General features: G+C 49.8%; 1 protein-coding gene across 2 annotated transcripts in view; it reads left to right on the top strand.

The window, feature by feature from the left end:
* Positions 1-19766, top strand: part of LOC144000288 (carbonic anhydrase 4-like) — a 53455-nt gene extending 33689 nt beyond the window's left edge. Inside the window, exons 2-10 of one of the 2 annotated variants that reach the window (XR_013278216.1) lie at positions 465-533; positions 725-751; positions 2715-2879; positions 4868-5010; positions 11496-11585; positions 14650-14722; positions 17240-17403; positions 18222-18564; positions 18717-19766. Coding sequence is in view for 1 of the 2 variants with exons in the window: in XM_077494018.1 (XP_077350144.1) it covers positions 476-533; positions 725-751; positions 2715-2879; positions 4868-5010; positions 11496-11585; positions 14650-14722; positions 17240-17403; positions 18222-18458 (957 nt within the window). In the remaining variant the exon portion in view is untranslated. Of the gene's footprint in view, positions 1-464; positions 534-724; positions 752-2714; positions 2880-4867; positions 5011-11495; positions 11586-14649; positions 14723-17239; positions 17404-18221 lie in introns of both variants that reach the window. The other variant, XM_077494018.1, reaches the window with a different exon arrangement.
* The last annotated feature ends 2239 nt before the right edge of the window (positions 19767-22005 follow it).

The raw sequence follows: 22005 nt of genomic DNA, 5'->3' as shown, positions 1-22005 counted from the left end.
GGATGGTGAAGAAGGTTCTGGTAGGTATATTCCATGGTACAGGCAGTGGGCACTCATCTTTATGGTAAGGAAGGGTTCAGTGGACGGTGAAGAAGGTTCTGGTAGGTATATTCCATGGTACAGGCAGTGGGCACTCATCTTTATGGTAAGGAAGGGTTCAGTGGACAGTGAAGAAGGTTCTGGTAGGTATATTCCATGGTACAGGCAGTGGGCACTCATCTTTATGGTAAGGAAGGGCTCAGTGGATGGTGAAGAAGGTTCTGGTAGGTATATTCCATGGTACAGGCAGTGGGCACTCATCTTTATGGTAAGGAAGGGCCCAGTGGATGGTGAAGAAGGTTCTGGTAGGTATATTCCATGGTACAGGCAGTGGGCACTCATCTTTATGGTAAGGAAGGGCCCAGCAGATGGGGAAGGAGGTTTAGATATGATCTGAATTGTGTGTAATGGCTCCTTTCTTTCAGGCTGGAGGAGTATGGCGTCACGTTTCCAGATCCTCCTGCTGGCTCTTTGTCTTCCTCAGTCCAGAGCAGGTAATACTGCAATAGCCAATTGCTGGTAATCAATACTTCCCTCCCATCCCTGAGTTATCACTGCTCGTTTCCTCATCAATACGTTATGTAGAAGATTAGTCCCTGAGATGTGACTTTGTCTATTGATCTAAATGACGTCACATGTGAGACTTCCTCCTCCTCCTCATCATCATCTTCATTCTTCTCCTCAGATTGGTGTTATACCGAACCGTCCTGTGGTGAGTCTCTGCGCCCGCCTTGTATATCGCAATATCATATATAAATACATCAAATACAGTCTAATCATTATATACATCATCTATAGGAGGTATATGAATGGGGATGTATATTCTACAGGCAGTATATGAATATGTATATATAGTATCTGACAAAAGTAAGCACACCCCCTCAGTGACATTTCTTCTCTCTTTTCATGTGACAACACTGAAGAAATGACACTTGTCTACAATGTAAAGTAGTGAGTGTACAGCTTGTATAACAGTGTAAATTTCCTGTCCCCTCAAAATAACTCAACACACAGCCATTAATGTCTAAACCGCTGGCAACAAAAGTCAGTACACCCCTAAGTGAAAATCTCCAAATTGGGCCCAATTAGCCATTTCCCCTCCCCCGGTGTCATGTGACTTGTTAGTGTTACAAGGTATCAGGTGTGTTAAATTTGGTGTTATCGCTCTCACTCTCTCATACTGGTCACTGGAAGTACAACATGGCACCTCATGGCAAAGAACTCTCTGAGGATCTGAAGATAAGAATTGTTGCTGTACATAAAGATGGCCTAGGCTAGAAGAAGATCGCCAAGACCCTGAAACTGATCTGCAGCACGGTGACCAAGACCATACAGCGGTATAACAGGACAGGTTCCCCTCAGAACAGGCCTCGCCATGGTCCACCAAAGAAGTTGAGGTCACGTGATCAGCGTCATATCCAGAGGTTGTCTTTGGGAAATAGACGTATGAGTGCTGCCAGCATTGCTGCAGAGGTTGTAGGGGTGGGGGGGTCAGCCTGTCAGTGCTCAGACCATACGCCGCACACTGCATCAAATTGGTCTGCATGGCTGTCATCCCAGAAGGAAGCCTCTTCTAAATATGATGCACAAGAAAGACCACAAACAGTTTGCTGAAGACAAGCAGACTAAGGAGATGGATTACTGGAACCATGTCCTGTGCTCTGATGAGACCAAGATAAAGGTATTTGGTGTCAGATGGTGTCAGGCGTGTGTGGGGGCAACCAGGTGAGGAGGACAAAGACAAGTGTGTCTCTACAGTCAGGCATGGTGGTGGGGGTGTCATGGTCTGGGGCTGCATGAGTGCTGCCGGCACTGGGAGGCTACAGATCATTGAGGAGACCATGAATGCCTACATGTACTGTGACATACTGAAGCGGAGCATGATCCCCTCCCTTCAGAGACTGGACCGCAGGGCAGTATTCCAACATGATAACCACCCCAAACACACCTCCAACACCACCACTGCCTTGCTAAAGAAGCTGAGGGTAAAGGTGATGGACTGGCCAAGCATGTCTCCAGACCTAAACCCTATTGATCATCTGTGGGGGATCCTCAGAGGGAAGGTGGAGGAGGGGAAGGTCTCCAACATCCACCACCTCTGTGATGTCATCATGGGGGAGGGGAAGAGGACTCCAGTGGTGACCTGTGAAGCTCTGGTGACCTCCATGCCCAAGAGGGTGAAGGCAGTGCTGGAAAATAATGGCAGCCACACAAAATATTGACACTTCGGGCCCAATTTGGAGATTTTCACTTAGGGGTGTCCTGACTTTTGTTGCCAGCGGTTTAGACATTAATGGCTGTGTGTTGAGTTATTTTGAGGGGATAGGAAATTTACACCGTTATACAAGCTGTACACTCACTACTTTACATTGTAGACAAGTGTCATTTCTTCAGTGTTGTCACATGAGAAGAGAGAAGAAATGTCACTGAAGGGTGTACTTACTTTTGTCAGATACCGTATATATAATGTGTATGGATACAGATGTATATTCTATAGGGGGTATGTGGTATACAGATGTAAATTCTATAGGGGGTATATGGTATACAGATGTATATTCTATAGGGGGTATATGGTATACAGATGTATATTCTATGGGGGGTATATGGTATACAGATGTATATTCTATAGGGGGTATATGGTATACAGATGTATATAATTCGGGTCTCATTCGCAGCTCCCAGTAGTTGGACATCAGAGAAATTCTGTAACGGATCTCGCCAATCACCTGTAGACATTCCAGAAAGCTCCGCCCAGTACAATGGCAGCCTGGGACCATTCCAGTTCACAAACTACGGTGACCCCATCAAACTCCAAACAATCAGCAACACCGGGCACACAGGTACCTACATGTACTATACTGAGCACCCCTCCTATATACAGTGCCATCTATACCATAGATATACTGAGCGCCCCTCCTATATACACTGCCAGCTACACCATAGATATACTGAGCGCCCCTCCTATATACAGTGCCTGTTACACCATAGATATATTGAGCGCCCCTCCTATATACAGTGCCTGTTACAGCATAGATATACTGAGCGCCCCTCCTATATACAGTGCCTGTTACAGCATAGATATACTGAGCGCCCCTCCTATATACAGTGCCTGTTACACCATAGATATACTGAGCGCCTCTCCTATATACACCATAGATATACTGAGCGCCCCTCCTATATACACCATAGATATACTGAGTGCCCCTCCTATATACAGTGCCAGCTACACCATAGATATACTGAGCGCCCCTCCTATATACAGTGCCAGCTACACCATAAATATACTGAGCGCCCCTCCTATATACAGTGCCAGCACCACCATAGATATACTGAGCACCCCTCCTATATACAGTGCCAGCACCACCATAGATATACTGAGCACCCCTCCTATATACAGTGCCTGTTACATCATAGATATACTGAGCGCCCCTCCTATATACAGTGCCAGCACCACCATAGATATACTGAGCACCCCTCCTATATACAGTGCCTGTTACATCATAGATATACTGAGCGCCCCTCCTATATACACCATAGATATACTGAGTGCCCCTCCTATATACAGTGCCAGCTACACCATAGATATACTGAGCGCCCCTCCTATATACAGTGCCAGCTACACCATAAATATACTGAGCGCCCCTCCTATATACAGTGCCAGCACCACCATAGATATACTGAGCACCCCTCCTATATACAGTGCCTGTTACATCATAGATATACTGAGCGCCCCTCCTATATACACCATAGATATACTGAGTGCCCCTCCTATATACAGTGCCAGCTACACCATAGATATACTGAGCGCCCCTCCTATATACAGTGCCAGCTACACCATAAATATACTGAGCGCCCCTCCTATATACAGTGCCAGCACCACCATAGATATACTGAGCACCCCTCCTATATACAGTGCCTGTTACATCATAGATATACTGAGCGCCCCTCCTATATACACCATAGATATACTGAGTGCCCCTCCTATATACAGTGCCAGCTACACCATAGATATACTGAGCGCCCCTCCTATATACAGTGCCAGCTACACCATAAATATACTGAGCGCCCCTCCTATATACAGTGCCAGCACCACCATAGATATACTGAGCACCCCTCCTATATACAGTGCCTGTTACATCATAGATATACTGAGCGCCCCTCCTATATACACCATAGATATACTGAGTGCCCCTCCTATATACAGTGCCAGCTACACCATAGATATACTGAGCGCCCCTCCTATATACAGTGCCAGCTACACCATAAATATACTGAGCGCCCCTCCTATATACAGTGCCAGCACCACCATAGATATACTGAGCACCCCTCCTATATACAGTGCCTGTTACATCATAGATATACTGAGCGCCCCTCCTATATACACCATAGATATACTGAGTGCCCCTCCTATATACAGTGCCAGCTACACCATAGATATACTGAGCGCCCCTCCTATATACAGTGCCAGCTACACCATAAATATACTGAGCGCCCCTCCTATATACAGTGCCAGCACCACCATAGATATACTGAGCACCCCTCCTATATACAGTGCCTGTTACATCATAGATATACTGAGCGCCCCTCCTATATACACCATAGATATACTGAGTGCCCCTCCTATATACAGTGCCAGCTACACCATAGATATACTGAGCGCCCCTCCTATATACAGTGCCAGCTACACCATAAATATACTGAGCGCCCCTCCTATATACAGTGCCAGCACCACCATAGATATACTGAGCACCCCTCCTATATACAGTGCCTGTTACACCATAGATAATGAGCGCCCTTCTTGTTATACTGTTCTGAATTGTCTCCGCAGTGGAGATCGCGGTTGGCGATGGAGTCTCCGTGTCTGGGGGGGGTCTGCCGTCTCTCTACACCGCCAAAGCCTTTCATTTTCATTGGGATAATGGCAGTGCGGGCTCCGAGCACCGACTGACCGGCAAACAGTATCCTATGGAGGTAAGTCGCTGTATTCCGGGTTCATCTCGCTGAGTGGTGGGGGAGGGGTCTGGACTGCCGACGTTCCGTATAAAGTCCTTTACTGACAAGATTTCCCAACTGACACTTTTACCTTTTCCAATGAAATAGGATTTCTGTGCTCCCCATGAAATGTCTTTTCTTGGGGTTCATTGAAGGACGCGGAGTCTTTCACCTCCATTAGCAGTCCAGCTGAGGGGTGGGCAACACCGGTCCAAGGACATCAGAAGACCAGCGGCCGGGTGATGGGCCATACGCCCAGAACTTGCATCCAACAAGACCCCAACCCCCGCCTGGCACCACAGAAACAGAAGACCAGGCGGGAGGCCGGGACTTGGGAAATAGAATGCTTAATGCTAATGAAGGAAGGAAACCCAAAAGCTTGGAAGAGGTGTAACCGGGCCCTGAACTACCGTATGGGGCCCATCCAGGACGACCAATGGAATCAGCTGAGAAATGGAGACACACCCTCAACCATAGTTAAAGAAGGAGGGCAGCTCCAGTTGGACGGGTGTATTGCAGAACATGGTCCTGGCGGAAGAAAAATGAGAAACCACTTTAGGTCTGAAGAAGACGTAGGCATTGGTTCCCCTGATCCAAACAAGAACCCCTCGAGGGGGAACCAATCTACCTGGAAAGAGTCCAGATGGTGGTCCCTGAACTAAAATATGACCCCACAGGGGCATCAGATGGTACAAATGGGGCATGGTACATGAGAACTACTGACACAAGGCATAGCAGATTGACCTTCTTAACAAAAACAGTGAGGAAAAACCCGACCCGACCCGACCCGACCCGAGCTAAGAACCCAGAAATGTCCAAGAAATGGAGAACACCCCTGGGGGGGGGGAGGGGATTGGCTGGAAATCTTTTCCATAATCAGAACAGCACAAAGTAAGATATTCCGGACTCCCCAGAGCCTCAGTCAGGAGTCTTCTTATGCCGCGTACACGCGATTGCACATTCCGACAACAAAGTCCATGTTTTTTTCCAACAGATGTCGGCTCAGACTCGTCTTGCCTGCACACGGGTCACACAAAGTTGGTTGTAAATTCCAAACGTCAAGAACGCGGTGAGGTACAACACGTACGACGAGCCGAGAAAACTGAAGTTCGATAGCCAGTGCGGCTCTTCTGCTTGATTCCGAGGATGCGCGGCACTTTGTGCGTCGGAGTTGTCTACACGCGATCGGAATTTACGCGAATGGATTTTGTTGTCCGTAAATTTGAGATCCAGATCTCCAATTTTGTGTGTCAGAAATTCCGATGGAAAAAGTCAGATGGAGCCCCGCACACGGCCGGAATTTCCGACAACAAGCTCCGTGTGTGCGGGGCATTAGATTGGCAAGGGGCTCTCTTCTAGGTCAATCCAGGCCAAGGACCATCACCATTACCTTCCATTTGTAGTCTGTGAAACACCAAAGGAGGAAGAGCCGAGGTTCACCTGAATAGATCCCCTTGAATGAGCCGAGCGTCCCCCACTACCACTAGAGGGGCCCCCCACTAACACTAGAGGGGCCCCCCACTAAGACTACAGGGATCCCCCACTAAGACTACAGGGATCCCCCACTAACACTACAGGGATCCCCCACTAACACTATAGGGCCCCCCACTAACACTAGAGGGATCCCCCAATAACACTAGAGGGATCCCCCACTAACACTAGAGGGATCCCCCACTAAGACTAGAGGGATCCCCCACTAACACTAGAGGGATCCCCCACTAAGACTACAGGGATCCCCCACTAAGACTACAGGGATCCCCCACTAACACTACAGGGATCCCCCACTAACACTTCAGGGATCCCCCACTAAGACTACAGGGATCCCCCAATAACACTAGAGGGATCCCCCACTAACACTAGAGGGGTCCCCCACTAACACTAGAGGGATCCCCCACTAACACTAGAGGGGCCCCCCACTAACACTACAGGGATCCCCCACTAAGACTACAGGGATCCCCCACTAACACTAGAGGGGCCCCTAATAACACTAGAGGGGCCCCCAATAACACTAAAGGGATCCCCCACTAAGACTACAGGGATCCCCCACTAACACTACAGGGATCCCCCACTAACACTAGAGGGGCCCCCTAATAACACTACAGGGGCCCCCAATAACACTACAGGGATCCCCCACTAACAGTAGGGGGGTCCCCCACTAACACTACAGGGATCTGGGGCTGAAGGACAAGCACTAGAGGACAAGGGCTGAAGGTCAAGGAGTAGAAGACAAGGATTGAAGGAAAAGGAGTAGAGGACAAGGATTGAAGGACAATGATTGGAGGACAAGGGCTGAAGGACAAGGACTGGAGGGCAGGGCCTGAAGGACAAGGACTGGAGGACAGGGGCTGAGGGACAAGGACTGGAGGACAGGGGCTGAAGGACAAGGACTGGAGGGCAGGGCCTGAAGGACAAGGACTGGAGGGCAGGGCCTGAAGGACAAGGACTGGAGGACAAGGGCTGAAGGACAAGGAGTAGAAGACAAGGATTGAAGGACAAGGGTTGAAGGACAAGGACTGGAGGACAAGGGCTGAAGGACAAGCACTGGAGGACAAGGGCTGAAGGACAAGCACTGGAGGACAAGGGCTGAAGGTCAAGGAGTAGAAGACAAGGATTGAAGGACAATGATTGGAGGACAAGGACTGGACGAGAAGGCTTGAAGGACAGGGATTGGAGGACAAAGATTGAAAGACAAGGATTGAAGGACAAGGGATGAAGGACAAGGAGTAGAAGACAAGGGATGAAGGACAAGGAGTAGAGGACAAGGATTGAAGGACAAGGACTGGAGGGCAAAGATTGGAGGAAAAGGATTGAAGGACAAGGATTGGAGGACAAGGACTAGGATTGAAGGACAGGGATTAGAGAACAAGGATTGGGGACAACGACTGGAGGACAAGGATTGGAGGACAAGGACTGGAGGACAAGGACTGGAGGACAAGGACTGGAGGACAAGGATTGGAGGACAAGGATTGGAGGACAAGAACTGGAGGACAAGGATTGGAGGACAAGGACTAGGATTGAAGGACAGGGATTGGAGAACAAGGATTGGGGACAACGACTGGAGGACAAGGATTGGAGGACAAGGACTGGAGGACAAGGACTGGAGGACAAGGACTGGAGGACAAGGATTGGAGGACAAGGATTGGAGGACAAGAACTGGAGGACAAGGATTGGAGGACAAGGATTGGAGGACAAGGACTGGAGGACAAGGACTGGAGGACAAGGATTGGAGGACAAGGATTGGAGGACAAGGATTGGAGGACAAGAACTGGAGGACAAGGATTGGAGGACAAGGACTGGAGGACAAGGATTGGAGGACAAGGATTGGAGGACAAGGACTGGAGGACAAGGATTGGAGGACAAGGACTGGAGGACAAGGATTGGAGGACAAGGACTGGAGGACAAGGATTGGAGGACAAGGATTGGAGGACAAGGACTGGAGGACAAGGACTGGAGGACAAGGATTGGAGGACAAGGATTGGAGGACAAGGACTGGAGCACAAGGATTGGAGGACAAGGACTGAAGCACAAGGATTGGAGGACTAGGACTAGGATTGAAGGACAGGGATTGGAGGACAAGGATTGGAGGACTAGGATTGAATGACAGGGATTGGAGGACAGGGATTGGAGGAGAAGGATTGAAGGACAGGGATTGGAGGAGAAGGATTGAAGGACAGGGACTGGAGGAGAAGGATTGAAGGACAGGGATTGGAGGAGAAGGATTGAAGGACAGGGATTGGAGGAGAAGGATTGAAGGACAAGGACTAGGATTGAAGGACAGGGATTGGAGGAGAAGGATTGAAGGACAAGGATTGGAGGACAAGGACTGGAGCACAAGGATTGGAGGACTAGGACTAGGATTGAAGGACAGGGATTGGAGGAGAAGGATTGAAGGACAAGGATTGGAGGACTAGGATTGAATGACAGGGATTGGAGGACAGGGATTGGAGGAGAAGGATTGAAGGACAGGGATTGGAGGAGAAGGATTGAAGGACAGGGACTGGAGGAGAAGGATTGAAGGACAGGGATTGGAGGAGAAGGATTGAAGGACAGGGATTGGAGGAGAAGGATTGGAGGACAAAGACTAGGATTGAAGGACAGGGATTGGAGGAGAAGGATTGAAGGACAAGGACTGGAGGACAAGGACTGGAGGACAAGGATTGGAGGACAAGGATTGGAGGACAAGGATTGGAGGACAAGGACTGGAGGAGAAGGATTGAAGGACAGGGATTGGAGGAGAAGGATTGAAGGACAGGGATTGGAGGAGAAGGATTGAAGGACAGGGATTGGAGGAGAAGGATTGGAGGACAAAGACTAGGATTGAAGGACAGGGATTGGAGGAGAAGGATTGAAGGACAAGGACTGGAGGACAAGGACTGGAGGACAAGGATTGGAGGACAAGGACTGGAGGACAAGGATTGGAGGACAAGGATTGGAGGACAAGGATTGGAGGACAGGGATTGGAGGAGAAGGATTGAAGGACAAGGACTGGAGGACAAGGACTGGAGGACAAGGATTGGAGGACAAGGATTGGAGGACAAGGATTGGAGGACAAGGATTGGAGGACAAGGACTGGAGGAGAAGGATTGAAGGACAAGGATTGGAGGTTGGATAGAAAGCTCTCCTGTGTAAGAATCATTCTGGTCTGAGCTGCCTGCAGGTTATGAGAAGATTCCAGCACTGATTACCGATCCAACCAAATTGGTGAGATATCTGCTGAATCAGAGAGATGTTGTCTGACAGACCCCCCACAGCCTGTATCCTCCACTTGGGCTAACACTGGGGTCAGTATTGTGGTGAGCACGTGGGGGCAGGGGTGGGACTGACAATGTCAAAGTGCTGGGGGGATGGGGTCCTGTAGGTCCTAGTTGACCACATAACCTAGAAAGTCTGGGAGGGGGGGGGGAGGGTAGATTTGGTGAATATCATACAACATTTTGGGGTCACAGTTCCCTAAAGAGGTAAATGTTAACTATGGGTAAGAGAGTGGTGCCCGGGTACAAGCCCTGACACCGCACTAGACATGCGCAATTCATTTATTGAAATTCATTTTTTAACAAATTTTCCAGAATTTTTGTAAATTCGAAAATGAAGGAAATTTGAGAATCTGAACGAACTGATAAAAACTTAACTATTATTTACTATTAAATTCTGGGTATTGGAATTTCCTTTCCAAGTTGTCTGTTGTGAACGTCACAAATATGAAGGAATTTTCTGAAAAGACGAATGTCGCATCCAAACAAATGGATTTCGAATTTACAAATTTACAGATTTTGGATTTTCGAATTTGCTAATTTTGATCATAACAAATTACCCAAAAAACGAAAAAAACAAAAACGAATGAAATGAAAACTAAAACAAACTAATTTTTCAGCAGTGCTCATGTCTGCACCGAACTGACACAAAAAGTGGGGCAGTGACCCCCGGGGGGGACAGCACAGGGCAGAGGTAGGTCTCCCAATCTGTGTGGGGCCTTCACTTACCTCTGTAGCTGCATGTACTGGGAAGACATTCATCCTTAAAGGACTGTCAGTAATATTTGCTTCACTCTTCTGTCCCCGGGACAAGAAAACATGAAGTACTTTGTGTCATGGTGATCGGCGCTTCCTAAGACTAACACCCCCCCCCCCCGACAGCATCAGAAGAAGACATTGGCTTGTCTCGGATGACCCGCCCCTTCTGCATCCCTGGGGGTGGGGCCTAGAGGGGCATTTAGGTCAATTTTACAATGATAACACCAGATATGTTATTACCATTAATAATAGATGGTATATAAAGATTTGTATATAGGGATCGGTATATAAAGATTTGTATATAGGGATCGGTATATACTTGTAGGATGAGGACAGATATAGACTACAATAGATGGTATATAAGGATTGGTACATAAAGATCGGTATATAAGGATTGTTATGTAAGGATCTGTGTATAGGATCAGTATATAAGGATAGGTATATAGGGATCACTATATAAGGATAGGTATATAGGGATCAGTATATAAGGATCTGTGTATAGGGATCAGTATATAAGGATCTGTGTATAGGGATCAGTATATAAGGATTTGTGTATAGGGATCGGTATATAAGGATCTGTGTATAGGATCAGTATATAAGGATTTGTGTATAGGGATCAGTATATAAGGATTTGTATATAGGGATCAGTATATAAGGATAGGTATATAGGGATCAGTATATAAGGATCTGTGTATAGGGATCAGTATATAAGGATTTGTATATAGGGATCAGTATATAAGGATAGGTATATAGGGATCGGTATATAAGGATTTGTGTATAGGGATCAGTATATAAGGATTTGTGTATAGGGATCGGTATATAAGGATCTGTGTATAGGATCAGTATATAAGGATTTGTATATAGGGATCAGTATATTAGGATCTGTATATAGGGATCGGTATATCCGCGTAGGATGAGGACTGGCGTAGACTCACGATGATCTCTTTCCTCCAGATGCACATCGTACACACCAAGAACGGGATGAATCTGACAGATGCCAAGAACGTGTCGGATGGGATCGCAGTGTTGGGATTCTTCATTGATGTGAGTCCAGCCCTAAATTCAGAGCTTCTTTCATTGAAGGACCAATGTCGGTGTATAGGGATCAGTATGTGGGTGTAGGACCTCAATGTCAGTGTGTAGGGATCGGTATGTGGGTGTAGGACCTCAATGTCAGTGTGTAGGGATTGGTATGTGGGTGTAGGACCTCAATGTCGGTGTATAGGGATCGGTATGTCAGTGTAGGACCTCAATGTCAGTATATAGGGATCGGTATGTGGGTGTATAGGGATCGGTATGTGGGTGTATAGGGATCGGTATGTGGGTGTAGGACTTCAATGTCGGTGTATAGGGATCGGTATGTGGGTGTGTAGGGATCGGTATGTGGGTGTATAGGGATCGGTATGTGGGTGTATAGGGATCGGTATGTGGGTGTGTAGGGATCGGTATGTGGGTGTATAGGGATCGGTATGTGGGTGTATAGGGATCGGTATGTGGGTGTGTAGGGATCGGTATGTGGGTGTATAGGGATCGGTATGTGGGTGTGTAGGGATCGGTATGTGGGTGTGTAGGGATCGGTATGTGGGTGTGTAGGGATCGGTATGTGGGTGTGTAGGGATCGGTATGTGGGTGTGTAGGGATCGGTATGTGGGTGTATAGGGATCGGTATGTGGGTGTATAGGGATCGGTATGTGGGTGTATAGGGATCGGTATGTGGGTGTGTAGGGATCGGTATGTGGGTGTATAGGGATCGGTATGTGGGTGTGTAGGGATCGGTATGTGGGTGTGTAGGGATCGGTATGTGGGTGTATAGGGATCGGTATGTGGGTGTATAGGGATTGGTATGTGGGTGTGTAGGGATCGGTATGTGGGTGTATAGGGATCGGTATGTGGGTGTGTAGGGATCGGTATGTGGGTGTATAGGGATCGGTATGTGGGTGTATAGGGATCGGTATGTGGGTGTGTAGGGATCGGTATGTGGGTGTATAGGGATCGGTATGTGGGTGTATAGGGATCGGTATGTGGGTGTGTAGGGATCGGTATGTGGGTGTATAGGGATCGGTATGTGGGTGTGTAGGGATCGGTATGTGGGTGTGTAGGGATCGGTATGTGGGTGTATAGGGATCGGTATGTGGGTGTGTAGGGATCGGTATGTGGGTGTATAGGGATCGGTATGTGGGTGTATAGGGATCGGTATGTGGGTGTATAGGGATCGGTATGTGGGTGTGTAGGGATCGGTATGTGGGTGTATAGGGATCGGTATGTGGGTGTGTAGGGATCGGTATGTGGGTGTGTAGGGATCGGTATGTGGGTGTATAGGGATCGGTATGTGGGTGTATAGGGATTGGTATGTGGGTGTGTAGGGATCGGTATGTGGGTGTATAGGGATCGGTATGTGGGTGTGTAGGGATCGGTATGTGGGTGTATAGGGATCGGTATGTGGGTGTATAGGGATCGGTATGTGGGTGTGTAGGGATCGGTATGTGGGTGTATAGGGATCGGTATGTGGGTGTATAGGGATCGGTATGTGGGTGTGTAGGGATCGGTATGTGGGTGTATAGGGATCGGTATGTGGGTGTGTAGGGATCGGTATGTGGGTGTGTAGGGATCGGTATGTGGGTGTGTAGGGATCGGTATGTGGGTGTATAGGGATCGGTATGTGGGTGTGTAGGGATCGGTATGTGGGTGTATAGGGATCGGTATGTGGGTGTATAGGGATCGGTATGTGGGTGTATAGGGATCGGTATGTGGGTGTGTAGGGATCGGTATGTGGGTGTATAGGGATCGGTATGTGGGTGTGTAGGGATCGGTATGTGGGTGTGTAGGGATCGGTATGTGGGTGTATAGGGATCGGTATGTGGGTGTATAGGGATTGGTATGTGGGTGTGTAGGGATCGGTATGTGGGTGTATAGGGATCGGTATGTGGGTGTGTAGGGATCGGTATGTGGGTGTATAGGGATCGGTATGTGGGTGTATAGGGATCGGTATGTGGGTGTGTAGGGATCGGTATGTGGGTGTATAGGGATCGGTATGTGGGTGTATAGGGATCGGTATGTGGGTGTGTAGGGATCGGTATGTGGGTGTATAGGGATCGGTATGTGGGTGTGTAGGGATCGGTATGTGGGTGTATAGGGATCGGTATGTGGGTGTGTAGGGATCGGTATGTGGGTGTATAGGGATCGGTATGTGGGTGTATAGGGATCGGTATGTGGGTGTGTAGGGATCGGTATGTGGGTGTATAGGGATCGGTATGTGGGTGTATAGGGATCGGTATGTGGGTGTGTAGGGATCGGTATGTGGGTGTATAGGGATCGGTATGTGGGTGTAGGATCTCATCTATCCAGGGAAGGGTGTGTAAACGCCCGGCAGGATTCCAGCACGCAGTTGGCTTTATTTCCCTCATACAGGATGGTAAATACAATATAAAGACGATCGTTACTAATCCATTTCCACCAATGAGGAGTTCATATAAGATCTATAGAAAGAGAAGGCGGAGCTCCGACCTCCTGCACTGCCAAAGATGAAATGGATTCACACAGAAAAAACAAGAAACATTTATCGTTACTCCGAGGATTCCGAGCCGCGTCTTCCAGGAATCTCCAACACAGAGCAGATGTTGGGAGGAGTCAGATGACATCACAGACGTGATTGGCTATCGCTGCGGCTCTGATGAAGAGGGCACTCCCTCGTAACGTGTAAGCCGTCTGTGATGTCATCTGGCTCCTCCCAACATCCGGGTTGGAGATTCCTGGAAGACACGGCTCGGAATCTTTGGAGTAACGATAAGCCGGTCTTGTTTTCAGGATGTGAATCCATTTCATGTCGGCGAGGCGGAAGGTCGGGGCTCCTCCTCCTCCTTCTATTGGCTCCCTCCGAAGGGCTGGCTGAGCTCCGGAGAATCCTCGTTATTCCAGGCGGTCTCCACCAAGCCCTCCCCTCCCCCCATTTAGATGCCATCTATCCTCATAGTAGGCCAGTAGCCAACCAGCCCTCCCCCCTCCCCCACTGGTTCCCAGAGCTCCCTCTGGTGGCACAGGGACTATAATACACCGCTGGGGGTCCTTTTCTCTTCTCTCCATGGAGGTGATTGTTCTGCTCTCTTCACAGATTGTAGATTCGGTGAGCTCCTCCCCCCAGATGACATCACTCTCCAACCTTTTACAACAAGTCTCTGTTCCTGGTAAGTAGACTCCACTAACGCGTTTCGTCCATTCTCACTTCTCCCCTATGAGAGTCCTGACATGCTGATTCCACTCACAGGAGGGGTATATAAAGAGTGGGGTGTCTTATTTGCCCCACCCCCATGGAGGATGACGGGGGAAGAATTAGAAGGAATGGATTCTTTATATTTCATTGTTCCGGCTTAGAGAAACGGAATCCAGAGGCCGACCCCCTTCCTTCACAGTGCAGCTGCTCCGCTTACACACCCAAACCAGCGGAGATCACTGGAGTAGCGGTGTAGTTGTGGTGAAGTAGCAGTGTAGTAGAGCTGTAGTAGTGGTGTAGTTGCAGTGTAGTAGCAATATAGTAGTAGTTTAGTAGTGGTGTAGTAGCAATGTAGTAGCAGTGTAGTAGGGTGTAGAAGTGATGCAGTAGCAGTGTAGTAGCAGTATAGTAGGGCTGTAATAGTGGTGTAGTAGCAGTGTGGTAGCAATGTAGTAGGAGTGTAGAATTGGTATAGTAGGGCTGTAGTAGTGGTGTAGTAGAAATGTAGTAGGAGTGCTGTAGTGCTGTACTAGTGATGTAGTAGCAGTGTAGTAGTGGTGTAGTAGCAGCGTAGTGTGTACTGGGGTGTAGTAGCAGTGTAGTAGGGGTGTAGTAGCAGTATAGTAGGGTGCAGAAGTGATGCAGTAGCAGTGTAGTAGTGGTGTAGTAGCAGTATAGTAGGGCTGTTCGTTGGGGTGCTGATCGTTGGGGTGCTGATCGTTGGGGGTGCCGATCCTTGGGGGTGCTGATCGTTGGGGTGCTGATCGTTGGGGGTGCTGATCGTTGGGGGTGCTGATCGTTGGGGTGCTGATCGTTGGGGTGCTGATCGTTGGGGGTGCTGATCGTTGGGGGTGCCGATCGTTGGGGGTGCCGATCGTTGGGGGTGCCGATCGTTGGGGTGCCGATCGTTGGGGTGCCGATCGTTGGGGTGCTGATCGTTGGGGGTGCTGATCGTTGGGGTAATGATTGTTGGGGGTGCCGATCATTGGGGTGCTGATAGTTGGGGGTGCCGATCATTGGGGTGCTGATAGTTTGGGGTGCCGATCATTGGGGTGCTGATAGTTGGGGGTGACGATCATTGGGGTGCTGATAGTTGGGGGTGCCGATCATTGGGGTGCCGATCATTGGGGTGCCGATCATTGGGGTGCTGATAGTTGGGGGTGCTGATCGTTGGGGTGCTGATTGTTGGGGTGCTGATTGTTGGGGTGCTGATAGTTGGGGGTGCCGATCATTGGGGTGCTGATAGTTTGGGGTGCTGATAGTTGGGGGTGCCGATCATTGGGGTGCTGATAGTTGGGGGTGCCGATCGTTGGGGTGCTGATAGTTGGGGGTGCTGATCGTTGGGGTGCTGATAGTTGGGGGTGCTGATAGTTGGGGGTGCCGATCGTTGGGGTGCTGATCGTTGGGGTGCTGATCATTGGGGGTGCTGATCGTTGGGGTGCTGATCGTTGGGGGTGCTGATCGTTGGGGGTGCCGATCGTTGGGGGTGCCGATCGTTGGGGTGCTGATAGTTGGGGGTGCTGATCGTTGGGGGTGCTGATCGTTGGGGTGCCGATCGTTGGGTTCTGATCATTGGGGGTGCTGATCATTGGGGTGCTGAACGTTGATGTTGCTGATAGTTGGGGTGCTGATCGTTGGGGGTGCTGATTGTTGGGGTGCCGATTGTTGGGGTGCCGATTGTTGGGGTGCCGATTGTTGGGGTGCGATTGTTGGGGGTGCCGATCGTTGGGGTGCTGATCGTTGGGGGTGCTGATCGTTGGGGGTGCCGATCGTTGGGGTGCTGATCGTTGGGGGTGCTGAACGTTGATGTTGCTGATTGTTGGGGTGCTGATCGTTGGGTTGCTGATAGTTGGGGTGCTGATAGTTGGGGGTGCTGATCATTGGGGTGCTGATTGTTGGGGTTCTGATCATTGGGGTGCTGATTGTTGGGGTTCTGATCATTGGGGTGCTGATTGTTGGGGTTCTGATCATTGGGGTGATGATAGTTGGGGTGCTGATCGTTGGGGGTGCTGATCATTGGGGTGCTGATTGTTGGGGTTCTGATCATTGGGGTGCCGATCGTTGGGGTTCTAATCATTGGGGTGCTGATCATTGGGGTGCTGATCGTTGGGGGTGCCGATCATTGGGGTGCTGATCATTGATGATGCTGATCATTGGGGGTGCTGATCGTTGGGGTTCTGATCGTTGGGGTGCTGATCATTGGGGTGCTGATCGTTGGGGGTGCTGATCATTGATGATGCTGATGATTGGGGGTGCTGATCGTTGGGGGTGCCGATCGTTGGGGTGCTGATCGTTGGGGTGCCGATCGTTGGGGTGCTGATCGTTGGGGTGCTGATCGTTGGGGGTGCTGATCATTGGGGTGCTGATCATTGGGGGTGCTGATCGTTGGGGTGCCGATCGTTGGGGTGCTGATCATTGGGGAGATGGGTTGTATGAAGGAACAATGGCGCCTGGTCATGCCTTTCCCTTCTCTGACCTTCCTTGGTTCCAGGTACAAAGCTGCCTCTGAATTCCTCTCTGTCTCTGGATGGTTTGTTGGGCAATGTCAGCCGCACCTCCTACTTCCGCTACTTGGGCTCTCTGACCACCCCGACATGTGATGAGGCCGTAGTGTGGACCGTCTTCAAGAATCCCATCTATGTCCCGCGCACGGTGGTAAGTCCTCTGACTCATAGCTCCCCCTCCCCCATTCCCAGATCTTATTCCTATGGCTTTTCCCCGAGGGGCGTCTCCTCTACACTGAGGTTCACAGCCAGTCCTTCCTGTATTCTCTGTCGTTGTCCACACCTGGAGTACAGCACGGGGAGCGGCTCCTAACGCTGAGGCCCCCGCAGTGTGGAGAACGTCACCTTGTCTGATGGATGAGAGGGCAGGAATCTCATTGAGGAGTAAGGGGCTCTTCCCTGGAGGTAGGTAGCGCGGTCCCATCTCTTATCAGTTAGTTCTCTTTTCCGGTGATGTTCTGTGACATCCAATGTCTTCTCTTCTTCATCTACAAACATTGATTGACATGACAGGTCCTCCTCCCCCGCTTCCTCCTTATGGCTTTCCCTTCCCCCATGCTGACTTCGTTCCTCAGCCCAGTGCCAGGGGGCGCCGTCACTGCCAGAGCCCATCGTCCTGAGGCCGGGTTCACACCTATGGCGTTTGCTTTTCATACATTTCTGCGGTGCTTTTTGTGTGTTTGGTGCGTTATTTAGGCTTTGTTTGGCCAATTTGTTGTTGGGCAGATAAAAAAATGACAAAAACGCGACAGCTGAAAAAAGCAGAGCTGTGAACGTGCCCCTGAGGAAGTCATGTTACATGGACTATAGTGAGTTTCTGCAGAAAGCACAGAGAAACGCGTCGGTGTGAACCACGCCTAGTGGCCAAACCTTTCCATTTTCTGGCGGCGAGTCGGATGTGCTGGTGGCAGGCGCTCGTCTCTCCTTCCGTACAATCCAATTTGTAGATTGTTTGTCGTTCCTCCGCAGGTACAAGCCTTCACCACTTCTCTCAACTACAATGAGTCGGGAAACCTGGAGCCGATGGTGAACAATTTCCGCCCTCCTCAGCCCCTCAACGGCCGGCAGGTCCAGAAGTCCTTCAACATGTCGTCATCCGCCAACAGCACCGCGGCCCCCAGTACCGGCAGCACCGTCCAGTCCAGCGGTATCCTGTGTGCGGCGCTGCTGCTCCTCTACCAGGGGGTGGCGACCAATGTCATCTGAAATCTTCTCACATCCTTGTATTAGGGAAGGTCTGCCTGTCTAAAACTGGCACTTCAAACAGGGGTGGGCACCTCTAATGTCTGCCCCGAGAGCTCGGGGGCTTCACCTATGGGTGGACACCTCTGTCTGTCCATGGGGATTGGGTGATTCAGCGATGGGTGGAGACCTCTGTCTGTCCATGGGGATTGGGTGATTCAGCGATGGGTGGAGACCTCTGTCTGTCCATGGGGATTGGGTGATTCAGCGATGGGTGGAAACCTCTAATGTCTGTCCATGGGGATTGGGTGATTCAGCGATGGGTGGAGACCTCTCATGTCTGTCCATGGGGATTGGGTGATTCAGCGATGGGTGGAGACCTCTGTCTGTCCATGGGGATTGGGTGATTCAGCGATGGGTGGAGACCACTGTCTGTCCATGGGGATTGGGTGCTTCAGCTATGGGTGGAAACCTCTAATGTCTGTCCATGGGGATTGGGTGATTCAGCGATGGGTGGACACCTCTAATGTCGGTCAATGGGGATTGGGTGATTCAGCGATGGGTGGAGACCTCTCATGTCTGTCCATGGGGATTGGGTGATTCAGCGATGGGTGGACACCTCTAATGTCGGTCAATGGGGATTGGGTGCCTCAGCGATGGGTGGAGACCTCTGTCTGTCCATGGGGATTGGGTGATTCAGCGATGGGTGGACACCTCTAATGTCGGTCAATGGGGATTGGGTGCCTCAGCGATGGGTGGACACCTCTAATGTCGGTCAATGGGGATTGGGTGCCTCAGCGATGGGTGGAGACCTCTGTCTGTCCATGGGGATTGGGTGATTCAGCGATGGGTGGACACCTCTAATGTCGGTCAATGGGGATTGGGTGCCTCAGCGATGGGTGGACACCTCTAATGTCGGTCAATGGGGATTGGGTGATTCAGCTATGGGTGGACACCTCTGACTGTCCATGGGGATTGGGTGATTCAGCGATGGGTGGACCTCCTAAATTTTGGGCTGTGAAACTTCCCCCACCTCTCACACCCTGACCAGGAGGTTTTACTGTAGCAGCTGCAGAGGGGTGAAGACCACTAAAATCCCCAGACATTGGAAGAAGAAAAAAAATAACTCCATCCCAGTTTCCACCTCGAACTGAAATAAATGTTTTGTTAGATTGGCCCTTTAATGAAACAGATGAGTAAATGAACGTTGAGCCCTTCTGTATTGTCCCATGGCTGAAGAAAATGTAACACCATGTATGATGTCATTTCCTTTGTATGTGGGAGCCAAATAGAGTCGTTAATGTCAATAAATTATTTAAATCTGGAAATCAACGCATTGTGTGTAATTGTGTGAGATTTAGGGCACCACGGCAGCATTAAAAATCTGCCACCATAGATCACACCACAACATCTCACCATAGATCACATCACAACATCTCACCAGAGGTCACATCACAACATCTCACCAGAGGTCACATCACAACATCTCACCAGAGGTCACATCACAACATCTCACCAGAGGTCACAGGACATCACAACATCTCACCAGAGGTCACAGGACATCACAACATCTCACCAGACGTCACAGGACTTCATAACATCTCACCAGAGGTCACAGGACTTCATAACATCTCACCAGAGGTCACAGGACATCACAACATCTCACCAGAGGTCACAGGACATCACAACATCTCACCAGAGGTCACAGGACACCACAACATCTGACCAGACGTCACAGGACATCACAACATCTCACCAGAGGTCACAGGACATCACAACATCTCACCAGAGGTCACAGGACATCACAACATCTCACCAGAGGTCACAGGACATCACAACATCTCACCAGAGGTCACAGGACTTCATAACATCTCACCAGAGGTCACAGGACATCACAACATCTCACCAGACGTCACAGGACATCACAACATCTCACCAGAGGTCACAGGACACCACAACATCTGACCAGAGGTCACAGGACACCACAACATCTCACCAGACGTCACAGGACATCACAACATCTCACCAGAGGTCACAGGACACCACAACATCTCACCAGAGGTCACAGGACATCACAACATCTCACCAGACGTCACAGGACATCACAACATCTCACCAGAGGTCACAGGACTTCATAACATCTCACCAGAGGTCACAGGACATCACAACATCTCACCAGACGTCACAGGACATCACAACATCTCACCAGAGGTCGCAGGACACCACAACATCTGACCAGAGGTCACAGGACACCACAACATCTCACCAGACGTCACAGGACATCACAACATCTCACCAGAGGTCACAGGACACCACAACATCTCACCAGAGGTCACAGGACATCACAACATCTCACCAGAGGTCACAGGACATCACAACATCTCACCAGAGGTCACAGGACATCACAACATCTCACCAGAGGTCACAGGACATCACAACATCTCACCAGAGGTCACAGGACATCACAACATCTCACCAGAGGTCACAGGACATCACAACATCTCACCAGAGGTCACAGGACATCACAACATCTCACTAGAGGTCACAGGACTTCACAACCTCTCACCAGAGGTCACAGGACATCACAACATCTCACCAGAGGTCACAGGACATCACAACATCTCACCAGAGGTCACAGGACACCACAACATCTCACCAGAGGTCGCAGGACATCACAACATCTCACCAGAGGTCACAGGACTTCACAACATCTCACCAGAGGTAACGGGACACCACAACATCTCACCAGACGTCACAGGACATCACAACATCTCACCAGAGGTCACAGGACATCACAACATCTCACCAGAGGTCACAGGACATCACAACATCTCACCAGACGTCACAGGACATCACAACATCTCACCAGAGGTCACAGGACTTCATAACATCTCACCAGAGGTCACAGGACATCACAACATCTCACTAGACGTCACAGGACATCACAACATCTCACCAGAGGTCACAGGACTTCATAACATCTCACCAGAGGTCACAGGACTTCACAACATCTCACCAGACGTCACAGGACATCACAACATCTCACCAGAGGTCACAGGACACCACAACATCTCACCAGAGGTCACAGGACATCACAACATCTCACCAGACGTCACAGGACATCACAACATCTCACCAGAGGTCACAGGACACCACAAGATCTCACCAGAGGTCACAGGACACCACAACCTCTCACCAGAGGTCACAGGACATCACAACATCTCACCAGACGTCACAGGACATCACAACATCTCACCAGAGGTCACAGGACACCACAACATCTCACCAGAGGTCACAGGACATCACAACATCTCACCAGAGGTCACAGGACATCACAACATCTCACCAGAGGTCACAGGACATCACAACATCTCACCAGAGGTAACGGGACACCACAACATCTCACTAGAGGTCACAGGACTTCACAACCTCTCACCAGAGGTCACAGGACATCACAACATCTCACCAGAGGTCACAGGACATCACAACATCTCACCAGAGGTCACAGGACATCACAACATCTCACCAGAGGTCACAAGACTTCACAACCTCTCACCAGAGGTCACAGGAC

Source organism: Lithobates pipiens, unplaced genomic scaffold, assembly GCF_037356315.1.
Source record: "Lithobates pipiens isolate NorthernLeopardFrog02 unplaced genomic scaffold, aLitPip1_a1.2 Scaffold_22, whole genome shotgun sequence".
Taxonomy (NCBI): domain Eukaryota; kingdom Metazoa; phylum Chordata; class Amphibia; order Anura; family Ranidae; genus Lithobates; species Lithobates pipiens.
The sequence above is the reverse complement of the archived record's forward strand: the minus strand, read 5'-3'. Positions and strand labels throughout refer to the sequence as shown.